Raw genomic sequence first — 11,616 nt, 5'->3', positions numbered from 1 at the left:
GAATGAGGAGTGCCCCATCACGAGTTGTACCCTATCACCAGGACATGTACACACACGCCAAAGAAAAGTGACTTTCAAAAGTGAGACACGCCACTGACTAGTGATAGGCCTAACTTGCAGATGTAAGGAGGCACTGGGACAACCGTATAAACACAAGTGTTGAGGACGCCATGTGGCTAGAGGCCTACAACCACAACCAAACTACCATCATTGGTATTTATAATGAAGCACTTACACGGAGTACTGATGGGTAGGGCCTCGCTGCTAAGTGTTACTGAATCTAGTGCACTGAACTCTTTATTATGAACCAAATTCTTTAGTATTGTGTAAACCCTAGCATATGAAAGAATGATTTTCATTCTTGTGGAATAAGAAACCCTCGTGCCTTAATGAAAGGAGTATTGTAATTGTTTTGTTATGTACTTCGACAACAGTTGTGAAACTTAGTATTGCTAGATTATTTCGACCGCGTTCTTTTTTGGTATTTATGCTCCTTACGAGATAACGAAAAGAAAACATGAGAAACGAGATCGCTTTATTAACTAGCCAATAATAGCAAACGGGGACATCATTAATATAAAAAAGGCGCGAAAAATCTCTCGTGGCTAACCTAACTAGTTCAGATGCTACTACGTTGCTCGTTCTCAACCCTTGAGACGTTGTAAATCTACGTTGTTATAGCCTCACTTTAGTTGCAACCCTAACCTTTTTTTTGCGTATCAATTGAGAGCTTTATTCAACGAAAGAGCTCCTAGCATCATCAGCCATAAGGCTAGTGAGTAGGAAAGAGGGACTAGATCCAATCCAACTTTCGGTGACCAACAATGTGCATGTATGTTTAGTTGCAACCCTAACCTTAATCACGAGATTTTGGCCTATGATTAGAAATTTCAGTTTTTTTCTGGAGACGGAGAGAGGGAGTGGGGACAGGGGCAAAGTAGTCATTGGACAAAACCCTAAATTAAAATAGAGCCTTTTATCGAATGGACAGAGTGAGTAAATGGCGGACATTTTATCGAATAACCCCATAAACAACGGCGCCGCTCACCGCGGCTCCAGCCCTCCCCCCTCGCCTCGTCGCCGCCGCCCCTCCCCCCTCGCCTCGTCGCCGTCAGCCCTCCCCCCTCGCCTCGTCGCCGCCAGCGGCCAGCCATGGACGTTGCCCCCGGCGAAGACCCTCCAGCAGACCCCTCCGGTGAGCGTCCTCCTCCTCCTCCTCTCCCTCGACTTGACGTGGTCCCGCCGTGGTGGCTCTCCCTGCCACCCCTGCGCGGGCGGCGGGCGTAATGGAAAGGCGGGGGCATGGGGTTTGGATTCATTCACGGATACTGCATTGCGTTTGCGTTGTGGCCTTGTGGGGAATAGGAGGGTGGGCTGTCTGGGATTTAGGGTTTTTGTCAGGGGCGAGAAGACCACATCCATTTTGGATCAGGGGGGAAGGCTCACCTTTGCTCCAAATTCGGACAGCAAAGGGAAATGGTCAGATTTTTTTTTCTTTTCTGAAGGGGATTGACTAGTTTGGACCAAACCCTGTAATGCTGATTGCTCAAGTTCAGAAATTGTGGGGGCAGACTACTTCCTTGACCCGTGGAGCCTGGAGATAGAAAAGAAAGGATTCAGGGGATTTTTCCCACGCCGAATGGCAACTATTTGCCCTAGCCTTCTGCTTGAATCAAGCTAGGTTACCAGCTGCTTTTGTTTTTCCTTTCTGGTTTCTTCGGAGGAAATACCGCTATAGTGTTTGCTAAAACACATTTCTAGGAAGTGCAAGGATGGAATCTTTTTTTGTATGTGAAATCGGTGAAGCAGAGATATCGCTGGTTGTGATTTAGGTACTCTGCTCAGTTGTTTATGTGACCTGTACGTGGCATGCACTCTAAATCGACGCTTTCTTATCGTGCCAAACCATAGGGAATGGTACTACTCCCTCCGTTCCAAAATAGATGACCCAACTTTGTACTAACTTTGTACTAAAGTTAGTATAAAGTCGAGTCATCTATTTTGGAACGGAGGGAGTAGATGCTTATAGTTTATATGGAATACTGAAATAATGTTAACATCCCAGTGTACCATTTGGAAGTCATTTTGACTCATATTACGAAAGCTGTTGCTTGAGCATGATGTAGGCTGACAATTAGCAATCTTTGCGCTCTTCTCTGCAAATAGCATTTGAAACAAGTTTTGTGGCCTGAACCTGCTGTTTTTGGACTTCTATTGTTTAGCCTGAGAGCTAGGGTGAGGGGAGAGGTTGATTGCCAGTTGCCACTAAAACCATCCGTCTGAGATTGAAATTTAGGGTATCTGGGGCCTCTACTGGCTTGTCGGCTACCGCCTTCATAATTACTTCCTCTCTATAGTGGATTGCTTGTTTTGTTTCTGCAGCTTTTCTCTTTCATTGTAACTTGTTGATATCAATCCCCTATTTGGTATGCCATGCCGAATTTCACTAGTTTAGAAAATAATTCTTCTACTTTATTATCTTGTCTACATGTTGTTCTTTGTTTTTTTCATGAGTATTGTTCTTTGGTATGCTGGATATGGACATATGGTCATGGGTGTTATTGTGGTGATCTATTTCATGCTGGTACATCGTTGTTTGCAAGCATGTGTGAATATAGTTTGCCCAGTTGAAGTATTTCCACTGCCCTTTACAATCACATCACCTTTGTGTTTTTCTTTTCTTTAGACAATCTTTTTCTCGGTATTCTGTGCATGATTAGAAGCAAAAACAGTATTTGAGTTTTGGACTGAATTTACCGTAGGTGATATTTCAAGTTTATCTCTACTAGCTACTAGCTACTAGCTTTATGCATACAGTTTCATTACTAGTTGAATTGGATTGTACCAAGCGAAATACAGAGCTTGATACCAAAAATAAGGATACCTAGTAAACCTATGAGAAAGAATTGATGAATAAAGTGCCTATTTGTTCATCAATTACTATGCTTATGTTAAATAATGGCCGCTGCATTTTATGATCATTATAGTTTTCCACATGATACTGTCTGTGCTTCTACTTACGATTGCCTTGTATGCATCCCACATTTTTCTTGTCCACCTTGCATGTGGCTTATCTGGAACATCAGAAGTGATACTTCCATTGCTGTGCAAATTCATTTCTTCTCTCTTATATGATAACTAATCAGTCATCTGTTATTGTAGGCATGTATTACCGCAGAAAAAGGAAGCGTTCCGACCCCATCAATAATCTTTCACTTACTGGAAATAGGGTTCACAGTTGGGGATGTGGCAGTGTTACTGAGGAGTGGGATCGCTTGTATGCTCAGAGGGTCCAATTATTGACTTTCCTTTCGACTCTGCCCGAACCTGCTCTGAGTTATGGGCCGAGTGCTGGAACTAATATGGCCAATTCTATCGAGCAAAGAGAAGAGAAAAAGAGTGTAATAGTTCTTGATTCAGATGATGAAGATGAAAGCACAGGAGCACACGAACAACTGACGCCTGAGAAAAACAAACAACTCACACCTGAGAAAAATAAACAGCTGATACCATCAGAACAGGCTGGTGCTCTCATGAGGGTGGTAACCGAGGGAATTGATGAAGTAATAAATGAGACAATGCCTGTTAGAGACCAAAACAGTCAAATTGTTCCATATAGTCCAAGTGCAACTTTAGTGAATCAGTATCCTGTTACCAGCTATCAACCATCAGCAGTTCTGTTTGAGAGAGTTATATTGCAGAAAAGACCTGAGGAGGAACGTATCCATGATCTGGCTGTATGTAATTTTCCCTTGCAATTTTCTACTGAATTTTTACTAAGAGTTATATTGTTGTTTTTGTTCTACATGCTTGTACTGACAAACTAGTAGTATCAACATTGCACTGCCTCATCAGTATCTCTGAAGGACACTGCGAAACTGTTGTCTTTGTTTTCAATTTTTTTTAATGTTCATCCATAATTATTTGTCGCATCTTAGTTCACAAGTACCCTTTGTCTTGCACTGAAAATAATGGAGTATAATTGTCTGATATTTGCTCAATCTATTCCATTTCAAAGCTGAAAGTTTTCATCTTCCAGCCGTAACTCTTGCTGCTCAATGTAGGTTGCTACCCATAAGGAGAAAATAGCAGAAACACAAGTTCTCCCTCCACTGCCTAAGGAGAGAAAAAAACGAAAAGTTGATCCAAGCTCCCAGGTAGATGGGGATGTTGAAATTGTGCCAAGAAAAAGAAAAACAAAAAATGAAGCAAATCCAGCAGTATTTGATTTGCCCTCAGAACCTTACAATCCTGTGGGGGAAGACGAGCCTGTGGAGGAAGATGAGCCTATGGGGGAAGATGAACCTATGGAGGAAGAGCATATACAAGAACAGGAAAGTGATGGTCTTGAAGAATTTTGGAATGAGTACTCGGTGGCACTTGAAAGCTCTAAGGTACAAATTATAATCAGACTTATGACTTTTGTTACTGCAGCATTTTGAAACATGCCATTTTGTAATTTAATAGTTGTGCTTATAATTGCATGCTCTGTCTGCAAATTGATTCAACTTGTAAAGTTTGAGGATAGATGAGAGCTTAGCTCAATAAGAGAAATCTGCGTACTTTATTTTCCCTAAATTGTTTATTTGGATTTATGTTGTTTGGCATAACGATTTAGTTACATTTATTGGCCAGCTCGACACACTTGAAGAGGCAGCCAATGAGAAAGAAGTGGATGAGAAAGAGGTGGACAACGCCTGCAATCATGATATACAGATTCATGAAGATCTGGGCCATGTATGCCGTGTCTGCGGTTTGATTGTGAAAAGGGCTGACACAATCATTGATTATCAGTGGAGAAAGGTATCTTATTTGTTTAAGATATGTGATGATGCTTCTGTAACTCTGAGGCCGTTTAGCAACATATGTATTTTTAATTTTTTGGAAGTTCTTACCAAGTATTTTTTTAGCAACAAGCAAAGTGGCCCACAGGAACGTGTGGGATCCATTTGGTGTGCTGAAACTGATTTCAAATACATTTTTTATTTTGCATTACACTATTATGTTGTTTGAACAAAATCTGTTTTTATAAGAGCCAAGTGCCTAAAGGGGCACAATATGCCAATCATACATGAGAATTAGTCCATGCCATCTTATCCGACAAAATTGACACATTTGCTCATGCCGCAGAGCCTGACGCTGGACGTCGTGGGTTGTTATTTTGGTTATTCCTGTATTTCCAGCATGAAGAAACTTTTCTAGTATAGCGCATGTAGTTGTTATTTTCTGATATTCTGTATCTACTGCTATGCATTATAATTTTTCAGAAATGTCATGATGGCATAATATAAACTTGAGAAAATTCCTTATTTGACACCATCTTAAAGTCTGCTTCCTTATTTGACACTGGAAAAGTTTTTCTTCTTTATTTGACACAAGTTCTAAATTTTATTCCCTATATGACATTTTCGTCCATTTTAAGCCTAAATGACACCTGAAAAGACTCTTTTGCCCCTCATGTGGTATGTGTGTGGGGGGCAATAGCGCACACACGCAGCATCAGTGCGAAAGCAGAAGCACACACGCATCAACACATACACATGCACCAACACACACGCACGCGCACACACACGCACGCGCGCGTGCACACACACACACGCACACACACACACGCAGCAACACACACGCACGCAGCACACACCCACATACACACACACGCAGCAGCACACACGCAGGCAACACATAGGCACGCAACAACACACACACACGCGCACGTACACACGCAGTAGCAAACACACACGCAGCAGCACACATGCACACACACATGCAGCAGCAGCACACATGTGCGCCTGCACCCACACACGCAACAGCACACGCACGTGCGCACACATACCACATGAGGGGCAAAATCGTCTTTTCAGGTGTCATTTAGACTCAAAATGAACGGAAGTGTCGTATAGGGAATAAAATTTAGGACTAGTGTCAAATAGGGAAGAAAAACTTTTCCAGTGTCAAATAAGGAACCAGATTTTAAGACAGTGTCAAATAAGGAATTTTCTCTATAAACTTTGGAATGACTTGAAAGTTTAAACGTATGATTGGACCGATCAATTGACATTATGTTCACCTCATGTCAGGCATCAAGGTCAAGATCATATTTCTCTGAAAAGCGTTCAAAGGATTCTGACGAGATTGTCACTGGTGATGTTAGAGTCGCTGAAGAACTCAATGCTTTAGACATTGCTATTCATCCAAGACATGAAAAGCAAATGAGACCACATCAGTTGGCAGGTTTCCACTTTCTGGTCAAGAATTTGGTCTCTGACAAACCAGGAGGTTGCATTCTAGCTCATGCGCCTGGTTCGGGGAAAACATTTATGCTAATCAGTTTTATTCAGAGCTTCTTGGCCAAATATCCCTCTGGAAGGCCTCTCGTTGTACTCCCTAAAGGTATATTAGGTACATGGAAAAGGGAATTTCAACAGTGGCAAGTGGAGGACATACCACTGTATGATTTGTATTCTGTCAAGACCAGAGCAGAGCAGTTGGAAATCCTTAAGTCTTGGGAAGCCAAAAGGAGTATCCTCTTGGTGGGCTACACTCAGTTCTCTTGGATCATTAGCAGTGACGAGGGTGGCGCCGTTGCAGCTGGATGCCAGGAGAGGTTGCTTAAGGTCCCGAACCTACTTATAATGGATGAGGGCCATTTACCTAGGACTGAGTCAACTAATGTGCTAGAATCACTGCAGAGAGTACAAACTCCACGTAAGGTGGTCCTATCTGGTACACTTTTCCAGAATCATGTCTCAGAAGTGTTCAACATTGTAAACCTTGTACGCCCAAAGTTTCTCAAGAAGGATTCATCTCGTCCTATCGTTGCTCGTATAATGAGTCAAGTGTCAATATCAGGTCGCAGGATTTCAAAAGAAGACACTGATAAATTCAATGAGTCGGTAGAAGAGACCCTGCTGCATGATGGTGACTTCACGAGAAAAGTAAATGTCATTAGAAGTCTCAGAGAACTAACAAAAGACGTGCTTCACTACTACAAGGGTGATATCTTGGATGACCTACCTGGCCTTGTAGACTTCAGTGTCTTCTTGAAACTCAGTCCTAAGCAGAAAGAAATCGTTCACAAGTTGGAAGCCTATGAGAAGTTCAAAAAAAATGCAGTAGGAACCGCCCTGTACATGCATCCATGTCTGTCTGAAATGTCAGAAGTTGCAGCGGCAGACAGGGCTTCCAACTTGACGGATGCAGCTGTTGATAGTCTGGTCCAGTCTATCAACGTGGCCGACGGTGTGAAGGCCAGATTTTTCACCAATATCCTGGCACTTGCGGAATCTGCAGGAGAGAAGGTCCTTGCTTTCAGTCAGTACCTACTTCCCATGAAATTTTTGGAAAGGCTACTGGTTAAGACAAGGGGCTGGCATGTAGGAAAGGAGATGTTTGTGATCCGTGGTGATAGTAAATGTACTATGGAAGAAAGAGAACTGACAGTGGCTCAGTTTAACAACTCTGCTGATGCAAAAGTCCTGTTTGGCTCTATCAAGGCATGTGGGGAGGGCATCTCCCTGGTGGGCGCATCGAGAGTGGTCATTCTAGATGTTCACTTGAACCCCTCCGTTACCCGTCAGGCAATCGGGCGGGCATTCAGGCCTGGACAGCAGAAGAAAGTGTTTGTCTACAGGCTCGTAGCAGCTGACTCTCCGGAGGAGAACACCCATAAAACTGCGGTCAAGAAGGAGGTGATACCGAAGCTGTGGTTTGAATGGAGTGAGCAGCGCTGCACGTCGGAGGGCTTCCAGCTGAACGAAATCGACATCGACGACTGCGGGGACGAGCTGCTGGACAACAGGGCAATGCGCCAGGACATCAAGGCCTTGTACGCAAGGTGAAGGCAGGCTGGCTGTTGTACATACACCGTGTACATATGGCTTGCCGATCGTTGGAGTTTTTCATTGCTGCTCTGGGAGGTGTCGCGGCATAACAGTGTTGATCCATCTATCTACTTGTTTTTGGCATAACAGTGTTCATCTATCTATGTGATTATGTGATTGATTTGTCGATCTTGAAAGAGGTGTCAGTGGGATGGCGCTTTGATGTGGCTGGTTGGCTCGGCTGTTGTGCCGCTGCTCCTGCATACTGTTTTCATCAGAATCAGAAGGATAAGTTCCCAGTCTGACATTCAAAACCACCGCCGCGCCGCCACCACCCACCAACACCGTATGCCGCGACACCTCCCAGAGCAGCAACGAGCACAACCATGACCGAAAAGCAAGACCACGACGCGCCCACCGCCCACATCTCTTTTGCCTCCGTTTCGAAAAAAAAACAAAAAACAAACAAACCAAGCACATCGCACCTCCGCCACAAGGGGAGGATGGTTACATCAAATTCCCAAGTGTGATACTATTAGACAATGTTTCTGAATTTCAATGGCACGCAAAATTCCGACCAACGGTCCGACCAAGTTGAAGATTTTGGTCATTTCTTGGTGGTTGCAAGGATTAGAAAAGACTTGTTATGCAAATTTTCTATAATTTTGCTTAGTGTACCGCCTCTCTGGATTTCTCCATAGAGATGACACATATGTGATGTAATCTGATGATGTTATTAGTACACACATATGTGAGTATTATTTTTTATCCCAACACGTTCAGAAAAATAAACTCGTTGGTTCAAATTATCCGCACACCCGAAAGCCGCCCAAACCTAAGAGCAGGGCGCTCGTCATCTGACCTCCCTCCGGACGAAGAATACAGACTCGCTCGATCTCTCTACCCAAGCCGTCAAGGTATACTCATCATCGTCATAGGCGTGTGCTTCTCCTCCGCCCGCCCTTTATGCCGGCGTGGTGTGCAGATCGATCTATCCCGACTTGGATCAACCTGCTGTTCTACTGGACGAAACCCTAACCGCTTGAATTGTTCGGAAGTGTTTGTCGTGGCCTTTTGTTGAGCTCCACTCCGTTCCTGTCACTTTACGGCATGCCGTTTCCTTTTTTTGGGTGCAAGTACGAGTAACAGTTTAATTTCCCCAAAAATGTTATGGATTAAGTCCATGCCTGTTAAGTCCGCCACAACTAATCCATTCCTGTCACTTTACGTGCGCTCTTTTTCGTGATTTAACTTGACCAACAGTTGTAGAAATATACATAACTGATTTTTTTTTTAATATGTGAAAGGTTGTTTGGCTACGGATATTGCTGATATAGTTTTTCTGACGCATAAGTCATAAGTCATAACCCATGTTTAGTTGGTCAAATCTGAATTTCAAAATGTGTGCGCACCACCAATGAAGTATACCCTCTAGTTTGGACTACATGAGTTAGGTCACACTAGCTATACTGTCCATTAGAGAACGGAGTGTGTAATGGGTTCGTGAACACAACAATATACCTACTCTGCTTACTTCTGATTAGTCACTACTCGGATTTGGATGACACACTGGGTTTCGTTCCGTCTATTCAAGGTTGGTTGGAAAGATGCCGAGAGACAAGCGCAGGCCGAGAGGCTTGGATCAAGTACAAAATGGAAATGACTCCAAGAGAGTGCTTAGGTCAAGTGAGTCACTGATTCCAAGGTTCTTCACCCTTTTACCTTCTTCCATGCATATGTTGAAAAAAACTCAGCATTCTGTTGTTGTATCATAATTTGTTTCCAGTTAACTAGCTAGGACCTTTCTGTTCAGGTAGCATCTCCAAGTCCAAAGTGGAGTCTGCCAATTCCAGTAAAACTGGTGAATGTGCTGGCAGTGAACTCACTCAAGTCGACGATGCTTTATGTGATGGTGATAATACATACTGATATGTGCACATTAATTAATTACCAGATATGCTTCTTTTAGGATTATGATGATTCATAAACCAACGCTACGTACGTATTGGTTGATATCATGATATTCCTGTATGTATGTAGGAGACACGGTGGTACTTGAACGCACAACTGGAGGTTTCGTTGCATCGTCAGATGGTAAAAGCAAGATGAGCGATAATTTGGCGCTTGCCGATGCTAGTAAAACTGATGAACGTCCCTTGACTGAGGATCTCATTAGACAAGCTGTTTCAAACTTCAAACCAACTGTCGTATCTATTGCTTCATTCGATGGTGATTATATATACTGTTACCATATAAGATTATGATTTAGACATCAACTGCAGTGTGTGGTTGACATTAATTATGAGGTCTCTGTAGGAAATACCATGCTGGCTGAATGCACAGGTGTTTGCCTTGAATGCCCAGATCCTAATACTTCAAGGTTTCTGACTTCACTAAGCTTGTTTACAGCATCAGATGGTAAAAGGAATAGCAGTGATCGTGTCAGGGTTGGTGCTGCTAACTTATCTCTGCTCCTTTCCCTTATTTTGTGCGCGTTAATCGTTCAGTGTAACCGTCGTCGTTCCGTTTTATCACTGCATGCAGATTCAAGTACGGTCCCCAAATGGTCGAGTCGTCAGTGGGCAGTTAGTGTATTATGATGCATATTATGGTATTGCTTTTGTCGGCACCCAGCATTTGCCTGGCTGTGAAGTAGACCATTGGCTTGTGCTTGATCATGACAAAGAACTTGAGTCTAGTAGTGAGGTGGTGGCGTTATGGCAATCTTTCAGTTCAGACAAATTGATGGCCAGACACGGGCAGTTGATTGGCACTACAGATGGTGCAGTCCACAAGCTTATGTACAGTACATGTAAAATCACTAGGGTGAGCTCTGATGTTCTATCTGGTTTTCCTACAATGTTCTAGTAAATAAATGTACCATGATATGAATGGCTTATTAATCTATTATTTATGCACTGAACCCTATTGTTCAAGACAGTATAAATTACATTTTTGCCTTCCTTGATTGACACTTCTAATCTGTCTTAGGCTGGGTTTGGAAGCCCTCTCATTGATTTAGATGGGAATTTTGTTGGCATGAACTTCTATCATAGTCAAATGACCGCGGACCGTCAGCAAATAGTGATTACTCCCTGTCTTCCGCGGAAAATAATTCTAAAATGTATGCAGCATTCTGGGATATTCAGGTATGTAAATCTAGACTTGCACTATCTTTCCCTGCCTATATTCCCAGTTTGAATTTTAAGGCATCCAATTTGCATGCCAAACAGCTTTCAAATTTTGCTAGTATATTCCCGTATGCTGGCAGATTGCATATCTTGTACTGCTGTATATTTTAACATCTGTAAACGTTTCTCCCTGTAGCTTAATAAGTTATGGCATTACCTACATACTTTCACCCGCATCAACTGTCCTGTTAGTATCTGTTGTACTCACCCTGAACTAGATTATTTTCAGGGTTTCTACGACACTAATATATGTTCGTAAATGAGCTTATTCAAACCAGAATATGAACAGCCAAACCTATATTTCTGACATCCCCGGATGTTTTGTTCCTCATTTCCTCAGTTTTCCTTTTCTTTTCTCTGAGACATCTGACATATTTAACCATTTGGATCTACTTGCTTCTTGTTGTATCTTGCCCTTACTTCCTGTATGGTCTTTGGTATCTAGTCTCTGTGAATTTACCACGGCGCCGGTTTTTCTGCACTGTACTGCAGGCTTGAAACTGAAACCAAGCAAGGGGGTGATGATACGATAGAAAGTAGCCTGATCAAGATACATGAATCTTGTACACGTAGTAACTACTATCGGGACGGTGAGCAAAAACACG

The 11,616-nt window shown here is 42.8% G+C and overlaps 1 protein-coding gene across 1 annotated transcript; it reads left to right on the top strand.

Moving 5' to 3' along the window:
• Window positions 1–1,013: 1,013 nt before the first annotated feature.
• On the top strand, window positions 1,014–8,032 carry LOC125528145 (protein CHROMATIN REMODELING 35). The gene is made up of 5 exons (XM_048692652.2): window positions 1,014–1,195; window positions 3,163–3,737; window positions 4,065–4,394; window positions 4,636–4,803; window positions 6,078–8,032. The coding sequence occupies exons 1-5, from the start codon at window positions 1,153–1,155 to the stop codon at window positions 7,836–7,838; spliced, it is 2,877 nt and encodes a 958-aa protein (XP_048548609.1). The 5' UTR covers window positions 1,014–1,152; the 3' UTR covers window positions 7,839–8,032.
• Window positions 8,033–11,616: the final 3,584 nt, after the last annotated feature.

Source organism: Triticum urartu, chromosome 5A (genome assembly GCF_056163025.1).
Source record: "Triticum urartu cultivar PI428250 chromosome 5A, HENAU_Tu73, whole genome shotgun sequence".
NCBI lineage: Eukaryota > Viridiplantae > Streptophyta > Magnoliopsida > Poales > Poaceae > Triticum > Triticum urartu.
The sequence above is the reverse complement of the archived record's forward strand: the minus strand, read 5'-3'. Positions and strand labels throughout refer to the sequence as shown.